This window comes from Anabrus simplex, chromosome 7, assembly GCF_040414725.1.
Source record: "Anabrus simplex isolate iqAnaSimp1 chromosome 7, ASM4041472v1, whole genome shotgun sequence".
In the NCBI taxonomy this organism is placed as follows: Eukaryota; Metazoa; Arthropoda; class Insecta; order Orthoptera; family Tettigoniidae; genus Anabrus; species Anabrus simplex.
Genome location: NC_090271.1, coordinates 91,340,750 through 91,368,746, shown reverse-complemented (window position 1 = coordinate 91,368,746; position 27,997 = coordinate 91,340,750). Strand labels below are relative to the sequence as shown.

Below are 27,997 nucleotides of genomic sequence, written 5' to 3'. Positions count from 1 at the left end.
TAAATTAATGTCGTAATGGTCCACCTTTCAATACTATAATATGCAATATTCTAAATTACGTTAACTAGGGACTAGTTTCAGCTGGGGCTGGGCATCTTCAGCCTTAATGTAAAACATCTAATAACTAAACATATGTACATGCACACAATTGACATAAAACAAATGAAACCAATATATACAAATTGACATTAAAAAACTGGGATGAAATTGTGAGTAAATTAGAAATAACTAGGTTCTAAATTCTTGCATCTTGAGTATGCTCATCATCGAGAGTCTTTCATGTATTAATATTCACAGAACTGTTAGTTCTAACACTGCTAATCATTACTAATTCAATTTTAAATGGGAACTGGTAGATGTTGATCTCGTAGTTAATCACCAAATCTACTTGAGTGGTCTTAGCCGTACGCAAGTCATTGGACGCCGCTGTAAATAACCACCAGCTGACGCAGAACTGCTAGATGGTGTTTCAACGTCAATCAACGTAATAAAATGACATGCTCTCATGGTGCTTGTTAAATCATGCTGAAATGTTGTTGGACATTATCAGGACAGCACATGAAGAAAAGCCAAATATCCTCTTTGACCCTCTAGTTCCCATTTTCAGAAACGTCAAACCAACAAGTCATAATTCAGTTTTTCATAATATCCACAGCACCTTTCCTCAGCAGCCATCCTTTTTTCCACATCCTTCAGCCCCACCTTAAATCCCCCCCTCCTTCCCCTTCACGACATTCCCCTCCCCCCTCTCCTTCACGACCTCTCGCTTTGCCCCACTCCTCTCCCCTTGCCCCGCCTCTCTCCCCTTGCCCTCTCCTTCCTTTTCCTTTGAATCTCACAACAGTTAGTTTGAAGCACACACAACAATAGGCCACACACCACATGCTGTATGGAGAGGTAAGTCTTGTAACCTATGCCATCTAACTAACACACTCTCTCCTTCAGTTCATTAATTTAATTTTATCTAATTTATTCAAGTTAACTTCATGGGCACCACAATGAATTGCAAATTTTATACCAGACACAATGTATTTGTTTCAACCGCATCTTCATGTGCCGTCTTGACAATGTCCAACAACATTTCAGTATGATTTAACAAGCACCACAAGAGCATCTCATTTTATTACGTCAATTGATTTTGAAACACCATCTAGCAGTTCTGCATCAGCTGGTGGTTATTTACAGCAGCGCCCAATGACTTGCATACGACTGAGACCACTCTAGTAGATTTGGTGATTGACTATGGGATCAACATTTACCAGTTCCCATTTAAAATTGAATTAGTAATGATTAGCAGTGTTAGAACTAACAGTTCTGTGAATATTAATACATGAAAGAGTCTCGATGATGAGCATACTCAAGATGCAAGAATTTTGAACCTAGTAATTTCTAATTTACTCATAATTTCATCCCAGTTTTCTAATCTCAATTTGTATATATTTGTTTCATTTGTTTTATGCCAATTGTGTGCATGTACATATGTTTAGTTATTAGATGTTTTACATTAAGGCTGAAGATGGCCAGCCCCGGCTGAAACTAGTCCCTAGTTAATGCAATTTGGAATATTGCACATTATAGTATTGAAAGGTGGACCATTACAACATAAATTTAATAATTATATGCGATTACAATTCAATATGGATCAGAACCATGAAGTTTATATCCTATGAGGGGATGTATAGGTACTTAAAGGAAGAAACTGGTTCCAGGAAAGATATTCCAGAAATTATAAAGGATCAAGGGGAGTGTATATGTGAGGATTTATGGAAGGCAGAAGTACGAGTATTTAGTAAGCAGAGTGTAAAGATAGTTTTATATAAGGATAATGCCAAGGTAAAGGAGGTGACTAATACTAGTGACATACTGAAATTCTCCCTTGATAATGAAGATATTTATGAAAAAGAAAAAAAAAAATACAAATTTGAAAGCTAGAAAAGCAGCTGTGACTGATAAGATTTCTGGGGATATACTAAAGGCAATGGGGTAGGAATATAGAGCCATATCTGAAATATTATACTGATTAACATTTGAAAGAAGGAGTTATACCAAACAAATTTAAAGTTGCAATTGTAGCCCCACTGTACAGAGGAAAGGGTTTGTTTGTCCAACCCTTGTCCTGTTTCTCTACGGGGTCAGGTATGAGGTGAGATGAATCTATTGTAGCAAGTTTTAATGACAGGATGCCCTTATGACGTCAACCTCATCAGAGGAGTTAAGGAGATGATATGAATCACGTGATATATGATAGTAGGAAGGGAGAGGGTGAAATCTGGTGCTGGCACATAGCCTACTCCTGTCGAATAGCACCAAGGAGTCTGCTCAAGGCTTAACGTCCCTTTTCAAAGGACAAATCATCAACAGCGTCATATGCCCTCACTCCATATGAACACTGCAGAGAGGTTTGGAGTTTAATCCAGGCTTTTGGCACACAATCTAGAGATTAGAAATTGTATACCACCACCCCCCTCCTACCCTGGTAGCCAACATTTCGACCAATGGGACTCGAACCGACTAACCACGGTGTCAGACCGTTTAGACTTCAACGATCATGGCCACTGGGCGGGCTGTATAGAGTAAAGGGTGATAAACATAAACGATATAATTACTGGCCAGTCAGCATGACTTGTTAGGTGTAAGCTTTGTGAAAGCTTTTTTTTTTTTTCCTGATTATATTAGGCACGTTTACAAAATTACTAATTGGTTTGATAGAAGGCGGTTTCAGTTTAGGAAAAGTTATTCCTCTGAGGCTCACCTACAGCAGATATTTTAGATTCAGGAGGTCATGCTGACTGTACTGTTATTGAGCTATCCAAGGTCTTCGACAAGTTAGATCATGGAAGATTAGAGATAAAAATGAGGGGGTGTTGGAAAAACGAAAATGTAACTGAATGGGTTTCTCTAAAACAGAACTCACAGAATTAGAGTAGGTGAAGCATTATCTGATTCTGTAATGATTAAGAGGGGGTCGCACAAGGCAGTGTTATTTGACCTCTGCTTTTTTCATACACAAATGATTTGTAAGGAACTGGAATCCCAGATAAAGCTTTTTGCACATGATGTTATACTGTATGGAGAAATAAATAAGTTGAAAGTTTATGAGCGACTGCAATAAGACTTGAAATTTGTGACAACAGTCAATGGTGTGATGGTTTAATGGGGTGAAAAGTCAGGTTGTAAGTCTCACAAAGAAGACAAAGAGAAGAAACTCTCTCGATGGGATGACAGTAACTCATGGGGATCACTAAGTACTTAGGTGTTAATATAAGGAAAGATCTTCATTGGGGTAATCACATAAACAGGATTGTAAATAAAAGTTACAAATCTCTTTGTATAGTTATGAGGGTATTAAGGGGTTGTAGTAAAGATGTGAAGAAGAGGGCATATAACTCACTGGTAACACCCCATGAGAACTGGAAAAATTCAAAAGGAAAGCAGCACGATTTGTTCTGGGTGATTTCTGACAAAAGAGTAGGGTTATGAAAATTTTGCAAACTTTGGGCTGGGAAGACTTGGAGGTAAGGAGAGGAACAGCTCGACTTAGTGGAATGTAATACCAATATAATGGTCCGTTATTGGACATTATAAATTTTCCAGCTAACTCATTCTTGGTTGCCTGCGTTTTGCCCTCGTGTGCTAAGTTAGGCTCATCAGTTGGGACTTAGCACACCACCCAAGACATTCGGGACAAATATTTTAAATTCCCTATGGGAATCACCATCTGTATTATCTGATGGCCAGGCAGGCATCAATTTTTTGGAAATGAGACATAGCTCTCATAGTGCATTGGCACTGCTGGTGGCTTCAAGTAGCCTATGCAGTGGCCTCCACGGTATGCACTAGCCTTGCGTCTTGGGTGGTGTGCTAAGTCCCAACTGATGAGCCTAACTTAGCACACGAGGGCGAAACGCAGGCAACCAAGAATGAGTTAGCTGGAAAATTTATAATGTCCAATAACGGACCATTATATTGGTATTATAAATTTACTCATTTGGGACAAATATTTTAAATTCCCTATGGGAATCACCATCTGTATTATTAGTGGAATGTTTCGAGCTGTCAGTGGAGAGATGGCTTGGAATGACATTAGTAGACAAATAAGCTTGAGTGGAGTGTTTAAAAGTAGGAAACATCATAAAATGAAGATAAAATTGGAATTCAAAAGGACCAATTGGGGAAATATTTATTTATAGGGGAAAAAAAATTAGGGATTGGAATAATTTATCAAGGGAGATGTGTGATAAATTTCCATTTCACTTAAGAACAGCCTAGGTAAAGAACTGATAGGGAATCCACCACCAGGGTGACAGCCCTAAGTGCATATCAATGGTGACCGACTGACTTACCGAGTAGGATGTTATGACGACATGATATATGTGGTATATATCTTTTATAATAGAGAAAACTATACCATCCTGAAGGGTACCATAGTTTTCACATACCTGATAGTCTGGTGAGCCACCGAGGTTTATTTTGCCACCAAATAAAGATGAAGTACAGAGGAATTCCTGAGATGATGAAGGCCAAACCAATGCTTACTTCCCATGGGCTCACATAACATGGGAATGTTACAAGGAACACACAGATTATGAAGAAGATTATTGGAAAGATAAGACTGACCTGGAAAGAAAAAAAAAGATACTGTCTATGAATTACAACAATAAACTGAGACAACAGGACAAAAGTGCACTTTGATACGATGCAAATACTCTCTCTAGAAAGAAATATTCAATGACCCCAGCTAAACTCTTTACATCAACATATTAACTGAATATATAGGGTGGTCAGAAACAATGTGAACCAGGTATATGAGCTTAGAGGGTTGGTCATACTGATAAATAATTTGAAAGAAATAATTTGATATCTCGCACCGTTATCATTTTATCGACTAGTGAAGTTTGCCAATCAGACCTCATCGCGGGCGAATTCATAAGGGCTTTGAGCGACAGTGTTGCTGAATCTGAATGTAACTTTAGAAGAGCCACACAAAGAAATCAGCATCAAACACAAACACACCGTTGCTTTCAGACAGTGCCACCATAGCGTACTTGCTTTGGCGCGATCCTATCAGCTCGGAGGTTTGTATTCTAACCCCTCACCTGGCAAAGTTTTTTCCTACGACTGATGCTCTCAAGCCAGTCTTAAGCCATGTACAGATTCAGCAACACCACCTTGTAAAGCCCATTTGAATTTGTCCGTGAAGTGATTTGATTGTCTAACTTCAGCAGCTGATAAAATGACAAGTGGTTCACGTTGTTTCTGACCACCCTGTATAATTCAAATACACAAAATTGACATTGCTTTGTCCTATCTGACCTCCCTCGATCGACTCTTGTTCTCTTCCAACCCCAATGGTATTAGGTTTCCAAGGCCTAGGATGTCTCATTTACATGCCCTTTCTGGCCCTTCTCTATCTTTCGCCAATACCTTCATTCTTCGAAGAGTCAGACTTTTTGTGTCTCCCTCCCCCCCCCCCCCCGACTGGCATTGAGTAAGGATGGGTGTTCAGCTGTATTTTCTCCGAGTTTTGGCCAGGTGCACATGACTTATCAGTAGAGACGGGAATTTGCCTATTTTATTCCTGTGTTCAGAAACTTAGGCTTTTGAGATATAAATCTGTTTTAGAATTCTTTAAGCTAGATTTTGTTGGATTTATTGTGCCTATAAATGCCTATTTGGAGTATAATTGCCTATTTGATGCCTTTTGAATCTGTTTTAAAGAAGTAGAGTTTCTTCCAGTGCATTATATTTTAACTGATGTGCTCGACAGAATTATCTTCTCATTTCTCAAGATTTGTTCACCCTACGAACACAAATGGGAATTCTCAGAAGTCACCAGAAATAGTTCTTGGGAAATTTCCGTCATGAGAAACAAGGAACAATTTGACCTTGAAGCCTTGAACCCCTCCAACCTTCAAAGACATATGCAAGAACCAATCAACGTCGAACTACGTTGCACAACCCATATCCCTTATACCTCCTTCTCGATGTGAACTGTTGTACGCGTACGCTTTATCTTCAGAATATGTTGTGATTTATTGTGAAGAAGAAGGTGTCAGTGGCAATTCACAAAAAATCATCGGGGGTGTTGGCTGTGCGCTTAGGGGCATGCAGTTGTGAGCATATATCCAGGAGATAGTATGTTCGAGCCCTGAAGATGGTTTTTCCATGGTTTCCCATTTTCACACCAGGCAATGCTGGGGCTGTACCTTAATAAAGGTCACGGTCACTTTCTTCCCACTCCTAGGCCTTTCCAATCCCATCGTCACCATAAGACCTGTCGGTGTGACGTAAAAAATTTGTAATTGCAAAGAAAATTCATCGAAGACCTACTGGCTGAAGCGGTGGATCACAAGGGATACCAATTTCACTACGGATGGAAGGGTAGTCTTCTGCCAAGCTTGCAGTAAGGAGGTAAGTTCGTTTGTTTCTTTATCTTTTTTTGTGACTGAACTACGATCGCATTTCATTGTAGCATTTATAGGCCTATTAATTTACGTATTGTGGAAAGTTGTTTTGTTACAATGCTGTATTAATCTTGAACTTTGCGCCATTTTTCATGGCACGTTATTCATTACTAGTGTTCTGGTTCGTACTCGAACCTGTATATCTGTCTTATGCTTAATTCAGTCACTCTACAAAGCTCAATATGTCCGAGTTTTGTCGTTAGATGGCAGTGCTATGCCATCTTTAATTTCCATGCCATGCTTCCTGTCAAAATTGGGTAATGATGGTTACTCCTTGTTTTTTTTTTTTTTTTTTTTTTGTTTTTTTTAAATGGGATCTCTATGTGAAACAACAAGATGGACTCCACACTAAACGAGACCACTTTTCTGACCTATCAGAAGGATTTTAGCAAATTTAAGCCGTGATTATCCCTATCTGACCATTTTATTGTTCTTTTATATTTCTCAGGTACGGTAGTGCATTTTTTACTTTACCCTTTGGTGCATACTGTTCTGTCCTTGAGCGTATGGTTGTGTGTGTGTAGATGTGTATTTCTCTCAGTACAAAACTTTCTGCCCGACAGGTTGAACAAGATTGTTACCGGAAAACATTGAAAAGTGGCTTGTTGTAAATATTTTAAATTATTTTTTTCACCCGGTGAAGTTGACAGGAAACTCCCAGATTATAACTGAACATTTTTGAGGACATATTTCCATGCAAATTATGAATTCTCTTGTTCCTACTTCAAAGTTTTGTACTTCTAGAAACATCACCTCTAATACGCTTTTTCTTTTTATATGAAACAAATGCATGTTTATAATAAGCATTATTGCCAATTAGGCCAGCTGTAGAAATTTAAGATATAGTAACACCGTGATATAAGTAAATTCTATTATAGTTCAGATCAAATGTGAAAAGATACCATGTAGATCAACATAGAAATACTGCGATGCATTTGACACAAGTACAGAGAGCTGTGTCAATGCAGCTTTTCTACCAGTCACTGTGAACAGTGACCAACAACAATTTTCTACAGACCTCTGCACTGCAATGGTGGGAGCTAATATCCCCCTGCATAAACTGGAGCATCTTCAAACTTCAACTGAGTTGGAGAAGAGCGACTTTCACCTGGTGGAGTCATTTAGGCTTGTGGAAGAAATCAGGGGAAATTTTGACCGAACCTCTGGAAAGGTAGCCGCTGTTAGCGAAAAGTTCCATAAGAGTCCTGCTGCAGAATCCATGATGGAAAGAGATGGTAAAATTAGCCAGGGTGCTAAGAGGTGAGGTAGATGAAGCAGTTGAACAAAAACCACATGAAGTGTCTTCATTGAAAGTTTGTCCAGTCACTTCCTGCGATGTTGAGAGATCTCTCAGTACAAAAGTTTCTGTCCGACAGGAGAAGATTGTTACCAGAAAACATTGAAAAGTGGCTTGTTGTAAATTCCTTTTATAATAATTGAGTGCGTTTTTAAATTATAAGTACTTTTTTCATGCCTATTTTGTTGCCTATTTTACATTAGTGCCTATTTACGTGCCTATTTTGGCTAATTTAAGAGCCTATACGCCTGCCTATTTTAACTGTTTTTAGTGCCTATAATTCTCATCTCTATTTATCAGGTGAATATTTGACCCATGGTTCTGGCAGGATTTAATCCTTGGTTCTGGTATAGAAAACTGGGGTGACAACGAGCAGCTAAGCTTTTTTTTTTTTTTTTTTTTTCATTCCAGAATGCTCTATAACCCTTCACCTGACTTCATACATAGATAGCATGTTCCTGTATCTTTGATGAAGCTATGGCGGCATTCGGAAAAGCGAACACACCCCATGTAAAAAACACCCGGGTCAGGGATTTTAACCTTCACTGGTTAATTCCAATAGCCCGAAGTGTGGGTGTTTGTACTGTCCCCAACATCCCTGAAACTCACACACCACACATAACACTATCCTCCAGCACAGTAACACGCAGTTACATACACATGGCAGATGCCGCCCATTCTCATCGGAGGGTCTGCCTTACAAGGGCTGCACTCTGCTAGAAATAGCCAAACGAATTTTTTTTTTTTTAAATCTTAAACAAACCTAAGCCAATTCTTTTTTAAAAAATTATTTCCGGATCCCATTGTCATGTTAGCCAGCATCTAAAGTACTTTAAATGTGGCACCCTTTCTTTGGTGTGTCTGTCCAGGGCAATAACAACGTAATTTAGTCTCTACTAGCTGATTACCATGAATTTTGTTTCCTGAAAGTTCATTTTAAAATATTTATGTACTTTTAGTAGCCCCTAATGGTTCATGCCTCCCACATTCCTCCATTAGAAGGTACAAGAAATTTTAAAAAAAACTTTCCCAGACAGAACTTCAGGAAACGGACTCATGAAATTAGCCAAAACAATTAATGAAAAAATGTGTGGAAACCTATGTACTTTCAATGGAAACCCCGTACTATCTTTAGCATAATTGCAAGCAGGAAAAAAAGAGATTAATAATGTTGTTTATTACAATGTAATATGTTAATTCAGTCTAGTAATTATAATGTGAAGCTGACGCTTGAGATACACTCCTCGTCAGTTACAACTCCGGAGGGTATGAAACATTGCACGGAGGCAGCCTGCGGTCGGACTACATCAGACATGTTGCGCCATGTTATCCACTCATTAAGGGGCCGATTACAAGTGTGTGCAGAAAATTATGGGGTACACTTTGAACACTTAATTGTTTAACTGACTGTGTAAAATTCCCTGTCAAAGGTATTCCATACAGTACAGAGTTCTTACCAGAACAAAGTTACTAAAAAATGTTGGCATGTAAATACATAATTTGTTTATTTCCTAACAAACCATTCATACTGTACCCGTTCAAATGGTGCTTTATTGAATTTTTGGAAATGGTAAAATTTTGTAATGAAATATTGGTTTACAAGCGAGCGAGCATCAGCTGATTACCGTGCCGTTCCACTGCGGGTGAGTGAGAACTGGGTCAGCAGGCCGATGAAGGTCGCCACGTCACGAGGTTACGTCACCTAGCGCGCCGATAGCCAAGAGGGGAGCGACATTCCAGAGAAATCAACTCACAAGTTTGAAGGACGAATCACGTTGCAGGATTGTCGACAGCCAATGAAAATCAATGAAGGTGTTGGATGGTCAGAGGATCTCTCTAGAAAGAAGTCGAAACAGAGTCTCTGGAAGAAAGTCGAACGGTACAGTCTTTAAAAGAAAGTCTAACAGTTTTAGCCTCGAGAGAGAAGATGAAAGTTCGTATAGTTAAAGGAAGGACAGCGAACAGTATTCTCTAGAAGAGTTAGCAAATAGCGGTATTAACTGTCTATTTCTTGTATTGCATGACGACTGTTATTAAGGAGTGCTAATTCAACCTTTCGTAAACTCAACATAGTATAGTGCGATATTATTACAGCCGCACATTTTCCCGGGTGGAACTTTCTAAACCACGGACAGTCAGTGCGCACATTACGCCGAGTGTTGTGGCAGAAACTTGTAGAATGTTCCAGTAAGAACTACAAGGGAGGATGACCATCTAGAGAGAACATTCGAGAATAAACCTGGCCTATGAACACCATTTTAAATGTTCCATCAGCTCAAAGATGTACTGTAGACTGGTAAATGTGCTCGAAATTCGAAGCTTTTGGTAGAACTGAACCTGAGTGTACATCATTGCGCCAGTTAAGTGCCGTAAGACAATTTAGTGATATACAGTGAGTGTGGATCCTATTTTGAATACACAATTTCAGTTTCAGCTATCTCCGCGAAGACCAGCCGTCATCATGGAGCGAACCAGAAGGAAATCCTGGAATTTTCTGAAACATTGCTGGAGTGATGCAACACTACTGTACTTCACCAGGGTCATGATGTGTTAAGCCAACGTGTGCACGCCAGCGTGATGAATTTGTTCATCTATAAGCCACCATAGTGAAGGAGAGGAACCAACATCTATAGCTACGTCCAGACGCCGGAGATTTACATCGGAACAATAAGTACCTTTGTCACATTTCTTCTCTTTCAGTAGATGGCTAGTTAGATTGTATTCTTATTTAATGAAATGTAGTTTCTTTAGAAATGTCTGTATTTAAGTGGTGGTGATGGTAGAGTAGTCATGAATTCATTGATTTATTAGTTTCAATTTTCTCTTTTGCATTCTCTTGGAATATTGATATTTGATTCAGTGATGAATAACCCCAGTTGCCAGCGACTTTCACAAGGTCACGAACAATTAAGGTCTTCAAAAGGAATTATGGGGGAATGAAGCCTAATAATAATCATAGTAATAATAATAAGAATAAAATGTGACTTCATAATAATCATGACGACGAGGATGAAATTAAATATATAAAATTAAAACTATAATTAAATCGAAGTTTTAATGAACGACTGGTTTGTGGAAAAAAATTGAGCTTAGAAGGGATGGTGATTGCTGTGAACAGTAGGCAGCTCATCGAGAAGACACTTCTAGGAGCCATGATCGGGGAAATAATAATAATAATAATAATAATAATAATAATAATGAAGAGTTGGAAATTTTGAATGGTTGTTGAGGATTAAAAATGAGCGATTATTGTGATGGATTTTTATGATGATAACTGACGATATGGGACCACTAGGGTGCATGTCAGTCGCGATGATTATAGTGATTTATGGTGATGAAATAGTGTTTAGGGAATAATAATGGTTTTTCTTCACTCAACAACTGGTATTGTGTAATGTATGACTCTATTATTATTTTCTTTTCCCTGAGGGTTATGAGCGCGTTCTTCGAAGTTCTTTAACCGATGGTGGTGGTGATTATTTCTTCGAGATTATTCTTTTACTCATCCTAATTTGTTGTTTAACTCTAGTCATGGCGAGTTCTTACTATGATCGGTTAATACTGTGAGGGTCTTCAATCAAATTCTAAAGGGGGACATAATAATAATAATAATAATTAAATAAATAAATAATAATAATAATAAAGTATAATATTTTCGACAGTGTGATAAAATCTGCTGATAGTCAGTTAGGGGAGATTATGTTATTGCACGATAGTTTATCCCTGCATTTTCATAAATGTTTATTCTTTTAGTGATTTTGTGTGATTTATTATCCAATGATGTTATTGTTGATTACGCGTGGTGCTACGAGATGCTCTATCTATCCACAATGTATTAGTTAGTGAGAAATCGTTTCATGTGATGTGTAAAAAGAATACAGTCGAGCGAAATCTGCGAGAGAGAGAGGAAATATGCCAAAGAATTTCCAAAAATGTGCCAAAATAATTTATAAAAGAATTTCCAAACGTGTTACAGAATTTTGTAATGAATTTTCAAAAGGTGGAAAAAATGAAATTTGTAAAGATAATTTCCCAGTGAATTTGTAAGGAAATTCGTCGAAGTATTTTTGACGATAATGTTTTGAGATTTCCAAATGTTTTACAAGTAGATTTTCGGAGTATGGGAAAAATAGTTTTATTATAAAATGGTACGGAGTCTTTTAAAGCATGATAAAGGAAACTTCTAGAAAAAATATAGTAATACTTTCTGACAAAAGACACTATAATTTGGAAAGAATTAATTAATGGTAAGCTACCCAAACTCTTATGATGAGGAATAATAATTTATTAATATTAATGAAATAAGGGAATACGGTTATTTCATGTTTAATGTAGCATTTTGTTTCGATCATAATGATATTATCACTAATTTTGTGATTGGTCAAATGTTACAGAGTATGACTTCGGGTGGCGTTTTATTGAAGATGTAACTGAATGTAATGGAACCTCTAAGCATGCCGAGGACTTACATTCATTTATGTTAACGAGAAGCAATTGATTTGAGTTATGTTGAAGAAAATTTTCTTTTTTTTTTCTGCATTATCCAGACTGAGTTCTTTTTTTATATTTTAATAAATAGTGTTGTTATTTTGTTCTGATTTTTATTCCACGTTATGTCACCTATCCAGTCACTTATGGCCCTGCAAAAAAAATTTTCTGAAGGTTGGTCCCGAAATAGTAAAGTTGGCCCTGCGAACGGTCCACCCTTTTGGGACTCTCGCTCCGCCGACTGAGCAACCCCGGAAAAGGGGACAATACCAATAAGTTTCATTATCACCATTATTCCTTCATCCCATTTTCTACAATAGACACAGAATTGAATTGCTGAGGAGTGTACCTCAAGCATCCACTTCACATTACAATTACGAGACTGAATAAACATATGTAACAAACAACATTATTACCAAGAGAGTTGGCTGTGTGGTTAGGGTTGCATAGCTTTGAGCTTGCATTCAGGGGATAGTGGGTTCGAATCTCACCATCGGCAGCCCTGAAGATGGCTTCCCATGGTTTCCCATTTTCACACCAGGCAAATTCTGGGGCTGTATCTTAATAGCCACAGCTGCTACCCTTCCAATCCTAGCTCTTTCCCATCCCTCCATTGTCGAAACTTTTGATGTGTTAGTGTGGCATTAAACTAGCAAAAAAATAGAAAGCTTTTCCTGTTTTCGATTATGGTAAAGATAATAGGGGTTTTACATTTAAAAATATTCAAGTTTGTGTTTAAGATTATACTTCTGTAAGTGTATCCACTAATTTCATAAGCCTCTCTTCTAACATTCTGTTTGTGAAAGCTGTTTTTCAACATTTCTTGCTGTTTAAAAAATACTGGTGGTGGTAATGTTGGAAAATGACTCGCACTGAGGACAAGAAAATATTTTCTAGAATAATTTACTAGTTTATCTACAGAAAGTCTTTAGAAAAATTAAAGAAGATAACTCCAAATAGTCTTAAAAGGAAGAACTGAACATGCATGTGTATTTACCTTGATTGGCCGTTCAGCATCTGGTTGTCTATACCTGAGCCAGAGAAGTCCGGACACAGATAATAACGTGAAGAGTGCTTCTACAAAGCTCATGTAATTTATGAGTACATAAACATCTTCAATGATTAGAAGTACTAATGTGATAATGCACTGGAACAAAATGAGAGGGAGAGAGTATTAGAGAAAATAAGAAAAAGAAGGATAACAGTACAAGCATGAATGAGATAAAAATTAGATAAATAGTTAAGTGACATATGTTTTAGATTCCAACCTTAACTATTAAAACCTAGTTGTAGCTGCTGATAACCAAGAATATTACTGAATAATAAGGGGGAAAAAAAATCCAGCAGTAATTAAGTTCTAAGACACAACATGAAAAATATGAACTAGCCTGCTCTAAAGCGATCTATATATTAAAAAAATTCATGAAAACTAAAGTCAGTCAGTCCGACTATTCTATCCGGTCGATTTCCCTCTTTTTTTTTTTTTTGTAACTGAAAGGTATTCAGGCACAGATTTGTCACCAGGTACTATAAATTACTAAACTTCTGCCTTCCTCAAATTATTTGATTTTTCCATCTTTTGTCTCTTTGAAGCAATCATATTTTTGGTTCTAATTGAGGTACGGAGTTCGTTTTAGCCTAAGAACACTCAGTGGATCAAGCTATTTCATTTCAGCTCTTAACTATTGAAATTGGTTGATTCTGAGGAAAGTTATGAGTGCACATTCAATTTGACGTTTCATTTCTTCTACATTTTTTCTCACTGAAGCAATCATATCTTTCCTTCTAATTGAGGTACGCAGTTCATTTTAGTCTAAAAACACTCAGTAGATCAAGCCCTTTCTTTTGAGGTAATAACTACTTAAATTGGTAGATCCCGAGAAAAGTCACGAGTATATTTGTCTCCATGATGAAGATCTTTGAAGGACTTTTTAACATTTTGGCGTGTAGTGTTGTTCCAAGGAACATTTTATTCAATTACCATAGAATAATAATATACTACTACTACTACTACTACTACTACTACTACTACAACAACATAGGATCACTTTAGTCAGTCCGTCGTTCAGGTGCTTTATTTCATTAACTCAAAACTTTGCAAATACATCTGTGAGAATAGTAACAAACAACACCATACTTTGTACACTGCGGGCGGAGCCAGCGGGAAACTGCTAGTTTTTGTTAAATTTTCAGTCTTATCAATGTTAACCGTTCAGTATACAGAGCATAAACAGAAAATTTCACAGGGAATCAAATCCATGTTCTAGGTGAACTTGGCATGGGTTTACCACCTTGACAAGTTGTTGTGTCAGGAAGTAGTCCCTCATTATCTGTTTAACAGACATTTCTTCCAATCTCCTTAACTATGGGTGGTTACCATCCTGCACTAATTTTGAAGTGAAATAATTTATACATTACACTGTTATCTTTCAGTACTGAAATAAAATCTTTTCTGTTTTTAAAGATAGGTTGTAGATCAATGATAGACATAGATTTTTAACTTACCAGGAAGACTAAAGAAGGCACTGGAGTGAATCTCTTAACGTTGATAAGAGCTATAGCAGCTGGAAGATGACCCTGACGAGCACCAACAAAAAATAGTCGGGATGAGGCAAATATTGCCCCATTGAGAGCACCAAACGTTGAGCAAGCCACAGAGAAAGGCATGATCCAGGACATAACACCGAGCAGTTTGTCCCCAAATGTCTGAAAATTTATGAACACCACAAGCTTTCAAAATGTGTATAAATGTTTAAAAAAAATTAAACTCTTTATGATTCATTATCATCTAGATACACCACTGTATTTATGTTTTTGAGAAAATCTAAAAAGCTTAATGAAGTGGTAAGAAGTCAAGGGACAAAACCCTTACGAAAATATGTAGGAGTTTGCGTGTGATCGTTGAGGTTGGTTTGGTTGGCTTATTGTTGCAATGTGGATTTCTACTGCCTCCTTTACACTCAATGATTTGTTTTTATTTCTGACATGTAACCTGAAAAATTCCAACATTTCACACTATTTACACGAGCGCTTAATGAATCCCGCTAAAGGTTACTCTGACGCAAAGTACATCTGGAATGTGTGTTAGGTTATACTTATCTGTACTGTACTAAATCCCTTTTTTTATTACAATTTGTTTTACATTGTTCTGACACAGACAGGTCTTATGGCGACGATGTACTAAATTCAATGATTTTAGGCAGTGGCTTGCAACTCAAGATTGTTCTGTAGGTTATTATATTACGGTATCATGAAAATCAAATCAAATAAGATACTCTAATTCATTACTATAGAGCTCGATAGCTGCAGTCGTGTAAGTGCAGACAGTATCCAGCATTTGGGAGATAGTCTGTTCGAACCCCACTGTCGGCAGTTGTGAAGTTGGTTTTCCGTGGTTTTCAATTTTCACACCAGTCAAATGCTGGGGCTATACCTTATTTAAGGCCACGGCCACTTCCTTCCCACTCCTAGCCTTTTCCTTCCCATCGTCGCCATAAGATACCTGTGTTGGTGCAACGTAAAACAACTTCTAAAAATAATTCATTAATACTTATCTATTTCTACCAAAATCATTATCATTCATTTCACTATACATGTACAGAAAAATAAAGGTAGCCATGTAGCATTCTATGTTCTCTCTCTTCCCCCTGCACTTCAACTTCTGTACAGACATGTTTATGTTAGTGAGCTACAACCAATGTTGGTGACCTCAGTCCAGCAGAGAGAGAGTTGGAGGTAGTGAACGCAAAACCAAGAGGTTTTAAGTATGGATTTTTTTTTTTTTTTTTTTTTTTTTTTTTCCCATGAAAGTCTCAATAACACTTCTACATTCATACAATTGTCACACTTGTTCATAATATCACCAATTCACAATCACTGACAAGTTTACATAATGTAATCAATATTTCACTCATACAGGGTGGTCGGAAACAATGTGAACCAGGTATATGAGCATTAAGATTGTTTGAAAACAATAGATCTCTCGTGCTGCTGTCATTTTATCCGATTGCTTCGCAAGCAAAATCAAAGGCTTTGCAAGGTGGTTTTGCTAAGCCTGTGCATGGCTTAAGACCGGCTTTAGAGAACCAATCGAAGAAGAACTTCGCCAGGATAGAAATTTGAACATGTACCTCCAAGGTGACAGGACTGTGCCATAGTAAGTACGCTACAGTGACTCCGGATGAAACCCATGATATGTTTGTGTTTGATGCTGATTTCTCAGCATGTCATCCTTACACTACACCAAGGCTTTACATCCATACAAGATCCTGCAGCCAGTTTAACCCTGTAATGCCCAGACTAATTACACTGTGTTATAAAGATGATTTTCATTAAAACTACAGTACTTCCCATAATCTGAGCTTACTAACTTACATTCAACTTATATTCAAATTCTGCAGCATTACTGTATCACTGGAAGAAGTTATTTTGATACCTGTTGAATCAGAGCATATTTTGTTTTAAGAGTATGGAATAAGTTTACAAACTCCATATATTGCCGTTTGTTCAACCATCTTGATAATATCACAAATGAAGGTCTAGTATGTAATGTGTAGTGACAAATGGCTGCATTCTGTTTCCTCATTTATTTATTTATTTATTTATTTATTTATTTATTTATTTCTTTCTTTCTTTCTTTCTTTCTTTCTTTATTTCTTTATTTCTTTCTTTCTTTCTTTCTTTATTTCTTTCTTTCTTTCTTTCTTTCTTTCTGAGTATTGCCCCAATGAGCTATTCGCTGGAGGGAGGGACTGCCCTTTACAGCAATGGCTTTACAATTAATGGTAAAAATATATGATGCTGAGACAGAAGTACTTTATATTCCATACCTTGAAGAAGATACATGACCAGTCTTATCTACTGACATACATAGTTTGATAGTTACCTATGTCTTTCCTGTACTTAATTTCTGTGTTTAAGGTGATCATACCATTTTTAAGATAATACATGAGTAATGGTTCAAAGTTTGTCTTGTGCATTCTGACAGGTAAGATATTCATGTCTCTGTATATTTCAATGAAATCATTCAAAAAGTTGTATTTATAAATTAATCTTAAGACCCTTTTTTGAAGTATGGCAAGTTCATTCATTTCTTCTCTACTGCATGAATCCCAACGTACATCCATGAAAGTAGATACAAATGAATAAGTGAGATACAAATGCTTCTAAGTTTATGTGTAGTTAATCCTATGTCCTGTAATCTTTTCAGCACTCCTATAGCAGCAGTTATCTGACATTCTATATGATATATGTATTTCTTGCCAAAGAGCTCACAGTAGCTGCTCTTACAGGTGATTATAAAGATTTATTAATTTCTCTGAAGGTATTAATTTTAGAACACATGTTTGTATGACTTATTTCTCGTTCTGATGCATACTACCTACTCTCTAATTATTGAAACTACTTTCAAGACAACACTGTATAATGTGAACATTTCAATAAATACAGTATCATTTTTCAAAATGAAACAAGACATACTGTACATGCAACATGAGGATTACATATAAAAAGTATTCAGCCTGGGCGAAAACGTGATCATGTGTTTTGTCACTCCAATAATGCAACATGCATATCACCTATCCGGGGGGGAAGGAACCCAAAGGGGAAGTGAACCAAGTCTTATCACTTGTAGTACATCAAATACAAACGGAAACAGGTCGACTACCGACCAGACAGAGGGTGGAGGTTGGACGGGTTAGGAAGCAAGAGAAATGGTTGACAAGTCAAGATGTAATCGTGAGTCACATTTCTGCCATGGCTGCCATTATCTGAATGTGACCGACTTGGTGTCAACTTAGCCAGTGCACAAACATGATACGATGCAAACATACACATGTTGAAAGTGAGTTTTATGTCTGATTTTCTGTATTTTAATCTATATGGTTCTTCTTCCCTTACACCTACATCTTGCTTACCTGATTTAAATGATCATCTTAGTATTTTTCGTTTCTTTCCAGATTTCATATCTCGCAACATGACTCAACGGCAGTTCATTTCCACTCAACTGTCTGTCTGGCATTAATATTAATTTAATCCACATTTGTGTACTAACATTCATCATCATCATCATCATCATCATCATCATCATCATCATCATCATCATCATCATCTGGGTATCCTTCCAGAGGGCCGGGTAGAACTGTTGTGGACAATATGCCTCCACCGGTTCCTGTCATTATAGAGTTCCTCTCCTTTCACATCCTGCAGTTTTGTTCCTTTCTCGATAAGGTCTGCATTTATTTGGTCCAGCTACCTTCTTCTGGGACATAGAATAGGTCTCCTTCCAGGTAATGCCATTTCCAAGTATTGTCTGGGCGTTCTAGTCAATTCCATGCTTTGCACATGTCCAAACCATTTCAACCGTGCAATGCATAGTTTTTCTTCCATCGTACAGGTCACTTGCATGCCATTTCTAATGCACTCATTTCTAATCCTGTCTTCTTGTTTGTATGTTGTTTTTTTTTTTTTGCATAGCAGACCGTAAAAATTTCATTTCACATGCTTGTAGTCTCTTTTCAATAACACACATCTCCAACCCAGATGTCATGACTGGTAGGAGGTAAGATCTGAACAATGTTTGTTTGGCTTTTACGAGAACTGCTTTGTCCCACACTAGATTTCGTACCTGATATAAAAATTTGGAACCTTTTGTCACTCTGTTCTGGATTTCCAATTTAGCATTCCCCTGGTTCGATACAATACTTTCACGATAGCTGACGCTTTCTACACATTCAATTCTCTCTCCATGCAGTTTGAAGTCACATTCGCTGGGTGTTCTACTCAATTCATTGCTACTTATTTCTTCTCACTAACAGTTAACTTATATTCCTTAAATTTGTTGACCCAGCAATCTAATATCCTTTGGACTTCTTGCTCTGTTTCTCTCTGCAAACACTAATGCATTCAAATCTCCAGGTTCTGCAGCTTTAATTTCTTTAATGATTACATCCATGAGTGGGGAAAGTGGTGGAGATTGAACACTGCCTTGTTGTACACCTCTCTCCGTTTGAAACCATTCAGATCTACCATACCCTATTTGTACACTACTTTTCACAGCTTTCATATAGCAATTGGATCTTATGAATTAGAGAACTTGGAGCCCCTAGTTTATGCAGACGTTCCCATATTTTGCTCCTTGGAACACTGTCATAGGCTTCTTCTATATCTAGGAACACTACTATTAGATGTTTCCCTTTTCCCCAGTACTTTTCCATTTGATGTCTAACGGCAAAACTTAGGTCAATTATTCCTCTGTTGCCTCTGAAGCTGTGTTATTCTTCTTCAAACTGATGTTCTATCCTTGTTCTTAAACTCTTCGCTATTATCTTTTCCAATATCTTGAGGCAGTGTGGTAGCACGGCAATTCCTCTATAGTTTGTACACTTTCTTCTGCTTCCGTTCTTGAATACTGGTATGATAAATCCTTTTTTTCCATTCATCTGGTATCTTATTTTTTCTCCAGATTACTCCTAGTGTTCGAGTAGCCACTGAAGACCTTGTATGCCTGCCGCTTTGATTATATCTGCAGATAATCCATCTACTCCTGGTGATTTTCCTCCTTTCATAAGCTTAAGGGCATTTTCTGTTTCTGACCACGTAATTGATATTTCTTCTTCTCAATGTTTGATAGGCTCATTGTTTTCGTGCTTCTATTTTTCATTGCAATTTAACAACTTGTCAAAATAGTTTCCCATTTCTTCTCTGATATTTTCTATATTCTGGATTAGAATTCCATCCTCTGTTTCAATTGCTTTAATATCCTCTTTGTCTGATCTCCCACTCTTCAATATTCCAAACAACATCTTTTGATTCCCTTTTGAGTCCTCTAGTTTTTGTGTGAACATCTCCCAACTCTTATCCTTCTCTTCCTCCACTAATGATTTCTTATCTCTATATATTTGTTCAAGGTCAGCTATTTTTTGGTTATCTTTTGGTAAGACACCTTGCATTTGTTTTTGCTTCTCACAATCTTTATGTTTCTTTGCCATTGTAGAACATTCTAGAATATTCTAGGTTTCTATATGAAGTGGAACAACAATTTTTATGAATTAGAGGTCCATATTTTTATGCGAAAACAAATGTTAAGGAGCAGAAGAAACTTCATTACATTCTCACTGTCATTTATTACATAAAACCGTTTGCCAGACTCGTCCCAACTTCGTCATACTACATCGAGCAGCACTCATCTAATGATGTTTTAGCATGCACCTATTTTATTTTAAAAATATATCATATGAATGTAAAGTTTACTCATGTTCTGCAATTTGAAAATGAAAATCCACAGCCTGTTTCCAGTCATTTAACTGGGTCAGGAATGGAATGAAGCCCCATCTAGCAGCAAGGATAGGAATTGTGCCGGCTGACGAAGGCTGTAGCACTCCGCTGGGGCAAAGATTAATGACCGACAGATTAAATGGAATGATATTTGAGTGTGTTACTGGAATGAAAGATGACGAGGAAAACCGGAGTATCTGGAGAAAAACCTGTCCTGCCTCTGCTTTGTCCAGCACAAATCTCACATGAAGTGACCAGGATTCGAAGCAAGGAACCCAGCGGTCAGAGGCCGGCGCACTACTGCCTTAGCCACAGAGGCTTTTCTGCAATTTCCAATACATTAATTGTAAGTTAAAGCAATTTCTAGACAGGTGAAGATGGCCTAACGAGTCCAAAACATGTACTGTTGTTTTAATATGATGTTTTTACAATTTTAAATTGTAAATAAACTTGTATGTTTGTATGTTTCAACTAGGTGGCACAAGTATACTAGTTTTACAACTTATATAACATAAGTCAATACAGATCCAAAATGAAATTTATTTCAAGTTGATGTAACAACACAAGCAATAAATTCTCAGTTCATGTACCATGAGAATACTTACAACAGCAACTGCATTTGACGAAAGTAGTTCAGACTGGGACAGCACCACAAAGTAAGCTATGTTGGCCAAGACATAAATGATTGTCACCACTGGCATGGAGATCCAAATTGCTTTAGGAAGATTTCTGAAACAAAAACAAACAGGATTACTAGAAGTAAATACATAGAAGAATATTAACAACTTTTGAAATACATTAACGCAATCACTCTATTTATCCTACGCAAAATGAGAAAATTCAGACAAAAGAAGAAACAGAAACCTTTAGGAACTGTTAAAGCATACACTTTCAACCAGAAAATCTGAGGCCATTTGAAATCCCAAAAAGTGAAGGTCTGTAATTTCAGTGATCACCCCCCATACAGGCTTTCTTGTGTGTGTTGATACAAGTCTTTTGACTTTCTGCTATCACACGTCCAATGACACATTCAAACTGTATCCAGTAAGGTATAATAGAACAGGGTTGGCATTAGGAAGGGCATCCAGCCGTAAAAGAGGGACAAGTCCACACACGTGACAATTTGCATCTGTAACCTCTACAGGTGTGGGAAAAGTGACAGGAAGAATGTAAAATGAACACAAATTTTTCAGAGTTTCATCTACCAGGTGGATTATTATGGACAAACAGAGAAAATGACAGATGCCTGGAGAAATGACACTGTCCCATCACCCTAGTGACTCACACCTTGTGGGATGTCTGATGCAATCATCGGACCGCTGCTCATCTGGCACTATTTCCACTTGCTTACACCACACCCCTCCTGTTATATTTCTTGTCAACTTCCCTTGGTCCCACTGTTGTTGTTTTTTAAAACTCAAATAGTATTAACTTTACATTTTCCTACCTCTCTTGGTCTTCTCTTACTTTATCCGGTATCCTAATTATTTGATGGCTTTAAGTGTTCGTTACATTACCTCTTAAAACAAGAACTGCAAGCAGACTTAGATTTGTCTCTTGTCCAAAAGAATGTGAAAAGGGAAGGGATCTTGGCACAGTACTTTCAAAACACTGTATCATAGTGGGTTGGGATGTATAGAAATGAAATCAGGATTGTTATAAATCTATGTATTTACTTAAATTTACTTTAAACATTAAAACTAAAGGATTTTTTTCCTGCTATAGTCTCCAAGCTGAATTCAATTCCACTTATAATAACAATAGCCTGCTTAAAGAAAGTAAACTTACTTATATGGTTCCTTCAGTTCTTCAGTAACAAAGTTCAAGTAATTCCTAAAACACACAGAGAAAGAAACTGTTGGCTATCATAATAAAAAAGGACAAAATTATTTTATGAAAAGCACTACAGAAGTTAAAATTAAAATGAAGAAATGAAAGGATGGTCTGTGACTGGAGATTCACCTACTTAAAACAAATAACTATAGTGAAGTATATAATATGGAAGTAAGTCATATACAAAGAGATAGGAACAAGAAAAGGAGCATATAATAGGATGAACACAAGAAAGGTCAGTGTGGGAAGAGGGAGCAATAAAAAGGAGACCAAAGCAAATATTAAAACACAAAAGGACTGGGATGATCTACACTTCTTCATATAGACAAGCTCTCTCCTCATCACACCCAGTTCTTCTCAGTTCCTATCAAGCCTACCTCTGCCTCCTAGTGTCATGGGGGGAGGGGGGGGGTTTGCAGGTGGCCAGCAAGTCACCGAGGGGCCTTGCCAATCGCCAGTCTTGATGTGGGGAGTGTATGATAAGAAAGCCCGATTGAGACAAGAAAAGGGGAGAGACATACATGAAAGATAAAGATTAATACAGGTAGTAAAATACTAATAACAATGGTGTGCGGCTTACGAAGAGGCCCGGTACAGGTGTTTCAAGCTGATGCCGTATAGGTGACCCGTGCGTCTCTGAGGATGGGGCCCTACATATAATGAATTCTAATTATGAAGACAGCACACACACCCAGCCCCCAAGCCATCAGAATTAACAAATGAAGGTTAAAATCCCTGGCCTGGCCAGGAATCGAAGCTGGGACCCCTTGGATCAAAGGCCAGCACGCTAACCATTCAGCCATGCAGCCGAACGGTAAAATACTAGGACAAACAAGAAGTAAAGAGACCAGATTAACAGGATGAAAGAAATAGTGTGACCAGGCAAGTTGGCCATGCCGTTAGGGCGCATAGCTGTGAGCTTGCATTCAGGAGATAGTGGGTTCGAGCCCCACCGTCAGCAACCCTGAAGATGGTTTTCTGTGGTCACTTCCTTCCCACTCCTAGGTCTTTCCTATCCCACAGTCGCCATAAGACTATCTGTGTTGGTGCGATGTAAAACAAACTGGAAAAAAAAAAAAAGAAGAAATAGTGTGGATACTGTACATTTTCTGAATACCCTTTCAATTCTTTAAGCCACAGATTATTTACTTTTAGTGAATTAGTTAAAGGAAAGTTATATTTGAGGGTTGTTGAACAAAAAAAAGTGTTTAAATGATGCTTGTTGTTTTAAGGGGCCTAACATCGAAGGTCATCGGCCCCAAAAATGTTTAATATCTCTGAAATAAACAACCAAATTAACTAACAGATAAAGCTGAAGGCAAACAATACCTTTGAACTCTGTGATGTTGCATGTTAGCTCTGGGAAAGCATTCTTTGATTACATTACACACATTTGGAAAAATACTAAATGGTTTGATAGAAGGCCTATCAAGGGGAGGTTATTCTAGTTAGGCTCAACTGGTAGGATTCCAGATTCAAGAGATTCCAAGGCTTTTGATAGGGTAGATCATGGGAGACTACTGGTAAAAATGAGGGCTAATGAACTAGACATAAGCGTGACAGAGTGGCAAATGAAAAAAAACTACCTCGCCAATGTTGTGTGATGGACAGCGGACAATGTTGTGATGGTAAATCGGGTGAAAAGTCAGGTTGTAAGTTTTACCAAGAGTAAAACGTCCTCCGAGTTTTAATTACTGTGTTGATGGGGTCAACATCCCTCAAGGGGACAACTGTAAGTAGGACTAGTGTTAATATAGGGAAGGATCTTCACTGGGGTAATCACATACATGAGTTTGTAAATAAAGGTTGTAGATCTATACAGTTATGAGAGTATTTAGGGGCTGTAGCAAGAATGTAAACAAGAGGGCATGTAAGTCACTGGCGAGTCCCCAATTAGAATATGGTTCTAGTGTGAGACCCTCACCAGGATTACTTTATTTAAAGGCTAGGAAAGATCCAAAGTAAAGTAGCATGATTTGTTCTGTGTAATTACCAACAAAATAGTTGTGTTATGATCATCTTGCAAACTTTGAGCTGGGAAGACTTGGGAGTAAGGAGACAAGCAGCTCAACTAAGCAGTATTTTCTGAAATGTCAGTGAAGATATGGCATGGAATGAGCTTGAACGGAAATGGTTAAAGTGGAAAAGATCAAAATAAGAAAATAAAGTTGAAATTCAACAGGATAAATACTTGTTTATAGGAAGAGGAATTAGGTACTGCATTAATTTTCCAAGGGAGAACTAAAATAAATTCCTTTGAAATCACTTAAGAAAAGACTAGGTAAACAACTAATAGGGAATCTATCACTTCGGTGACAGCCCTAAATGCTTATCAGCGGTGTATCACTGATGATGTGTACCACTTACCATCCTGAGTAAGAGAACAGCCCCGAGTAGAATGCCAGTGCGATATGGCCGGGTGAAGTGGTCGAGCCTACGAAGGGAGATTGCAAATTCTCGGTTTGGCCTGAACCCAGACACCATGCACCAGCTATCACAATGATCACTAGAGCCAACATCTTCGTTCCAGTGAAGATGTCTTGCACTCGTGTGGCCCACTTCACATTGTAACAGTTGATCACAGTCAAGAGGCCTAAAACAGAACAGCAAATAAAGTTTCAAAAAAGGCTGAGCAATTAAAGAATATGCAAGAAGAGGCTGGTGCTCTCAACTAGAAATAAAACCTGTAGAAGGTACTGGACAAGCCAAAGAATTGTAACTATCAACACAATTCTAAATATTAAACTCGGCACATTGACCTAAAGAACAAAAAGAAACTGGTGGCATAATATGGTCTACAAATAGGCTAGGGCAATGACTTTGCTGCTGGTGGTGGTGTGTTAGTTGGAAGTACAAGATCATTTTCCCCCTTTAACTTCAATCATAGGTGAAACAGGAAGAGGCCTGATCCTTTGGAGAATGAATGTACCTCTGCAAAAGAAGGTCTCATAAATACATCTAATACAGTTGCAGCTGCAAGAGGACAACAAAACGGCCCAGGGAGATCAGACAGGAAAGATTGTGAGGAATCTGACAAGTGGAAGCACCACCAGGCTCAGTTTAGGTTCTGTAATTTCTACTCTGTGCTCAGAAGTCAAGTACTCATGGAGGAGGGAATGACTGTTCTTTATATCTACATTCAATCACCATCAGCAGTTCTATAGGTCATTATCAAAATAAGTCCGGCTCCATGGCTAAATGGTTAGCGTGCTGGCCTTTGGTCACAGGGGTCCCGGGTTCGATTCCCGGCAGGGTCGGGAATTTTAATCGTCATTGGTTAATTTCTCTGGCACGAGGGCTGGGTGAATGTGTCGTCTTCATCATTTCATCCTCATCACGACGCGCAGGTCGCCTACGGGAGTCAAATCGAAAGACCTGCACCTGGCGAGCCGAAACATGTCCTCGGACACTCCCGGCACTAAAAGCCATACGCTATTTCATTTTATTTCAAAATAACATGTTTTACTATTCGTATATTGTTCCAGCAAAAGAGAAAAAGGAAACCATAACTCTTAATATGTTTACTCTAACTCAGGCCTGCACAACTGGGCGATACCAGGCAACATAGCTCTCATACTGCCCAGAGCATGCTGAGCTGAGGACTATTTCCTTCTCGCTGTACGTTTGCCTCCACATCATTTCATTGCCTTCCTCACAGCAGTCACAGCTCCTCCCTCTCTGCTGACAAAATGAAATATCCCCAAGTCTACAAAGTGACCAGCAAATCTGAGAAAAACATTGTCTTTTGTATGAAAACCTTCTCTATATCTACTAAGTTCCTTTTTTATGTGCACAGCAGGTTCCCATGATCTTTAGTAGGTTTGATACTAAAAAGGGCCCACGAGAGTTGAAGTCTGACGTTTAGCGCCACCGGCGAGAAAAAGTTGACTAACGCTGCTCGAAAATGGCCTGTTGCTATGGCAATGATAACAGAGTTGCAACATTTTAGGACGCTATCACCACGTGGGTTGGCTTTCTCTCAGTCACTTTTGTCATTCATATTCTGACTGATTTCTTTTCTCGATGAAGTATCGTCTTCCTATTGTGTTTATTATACCGCAGATTATTTTTGAGTTGTACAGGTACCGTTAACAATCGGAGTTAAATAATAAAAAACTATCAATGTGGGTAGTGTTGTTCTATTCTGTGATTAGCATGTGCATTTGTTGAGGTTATTGTCAGAAACTGATGATTTTGTTAGTGATTATGAAATCTTTATATATATATATATATATATCGATAATGTCGTGTTCTGTCTTAAATGCTGGAATTATTAACACGAGCTTAGGAACCGGTCAAGGTAAATGAATTGTATTAGGCCTAGGCCTACATGTTTTATTAAACACTCAGCCTGTCTGAAAGGGTGGTAGGCTGCGAATGGAGTTAACTATGACAACGCAGCGTACTTCGTAGTTACAGCTTTCGCCGCTCACCTGTCAGACTTCAACTCCCGTGGGCCTTACTATATGTGTGTGAATAGCTGTTTTCTAGAATAACAATGTAAAATTCAGATCCGTCGTTGACTGGAGTGCGGATCTAATGGCCCGGGCGGGTGGCCACTTGGGGCGCAATGGCAATGTAGATTGACCGACTCTTGAAACTATTTTAATATCTGTTAGCAGAGGATGATCTTTATTGTTGAACTATAATGTAAAGTTAGTGTAGTAAATCCAAATTTCACTATTTTTATGTATAATCATGTTGACTTTTTCCTTCTTCTAATACAAATGTAGGCGCCAATCTATAGCTACTGTCTTACAAAGGAAGTAACAGCATAACAATGGCTTAACGTCTGTGTCCTTGGGCTTTTGTGCCCTATTAGATGATGATACGCAAATTCTTGGGGATCGTGAATGACGCGTTTGACTTCCCTATTCAATTTGTCGCTACCCTTTTCTAAATTTAATCTCGTTCTTTGAACGAGAGAGAGAGAGAGGATGAAGAGGTTGTGAGCGGTGAAGAAGAAAACCTAAACTATGACAAAGCTGCCCATGGTCCTACAGTAACGAAAGAGGAAATATTTCTCAGCCTGTCGTAGTATGAGGCCTGTTCCTGTTTACTTCGGGGCTTTGCCCGCACTTTGAAAGTTGAGTGGTTACCTTTCTTGCCTTTTTAAAAAGGTACTGTAACTAGTGTTGACACAGAGTTAAACCTCTCCCTGAGGGCATTAAGGCAGACCGTACAATTCTTTTTGAAAAGGCGAAATGTAAACGGTACTATGGAAATTCCCTGTGCTCTGAGAGCACAACCCTGTTAAAAAATTCTAGTATTATGTAACCTTGTTCGTAGCTTTTTACTATTGTTATCTAAAGAAGACTTAATTCTTGTTATTAAATTGTTAAAAAAAGGAGAAGAAGTACTATAAAAGGATTAGGTAAGTCTTATGACAATACACTGCATTCTCTTTCGCCTTGGCGTTCTCGTCTTAAATTTCCCTTCATCCAGAACTATGGCCTGGAGTTTCTTATACCCACCCCTGTGGACCTAATGATGATGATAATAATAATAATAATAATAATAATAATAATAATAATAATAATAATAATGAGGAAGATAAATATTATTTGGCCCACTGAAATTGAGAGATATGGAGGATTAGAACCAACAAAGAAATGAGTCTGACGTAGTAACCTCAGTAAAA

The 27,997-nt window shown here is 37.9% G+C and overlaps 1 protein-coding gene across 1 annotated transcript in view; it reads right to left on the bottom strand.

Annotated features, from left to right (window-relative positions):
• mnd (minidiscs) overlaps positions 1 to 27,997 on the bottom strand; it is a 288,168-nt gene that overhangs the window by 5,615 nt on the left and 254,556 nt on the right. The window contains exons 3-8 of the mRNA XM_067150681.2: positions 24,724 to 24,949; positions 22,312 to 22,356; positions 21,129 to 21,252; positions 14,755 to 14,955; positions 13,247 to 13,396; positions 4,440 to 4,617 (exon numbers count right to left, since the gene is read on the bottom strand). Of these exons, the coding sequence (XP_067006782.2) occupies positions 4,440 to 4,617; positions 13,247 to 13,396; positions 14,755 to 14,955; positions 21,129 to 21,252; positions 22,312 to 22,356; positions 24,724 to 24,949 (924 nt within the window). The remainder of the gene's footprint in view (positions 1 to 4,439; positions 4,618 to 13,246; positions 13,397 to 14,754; positions 14,956 to 21,128; positions 21,253 to 22,311; positions 22,357 to 24,723; positions 24,950 to 27,997) is intronic.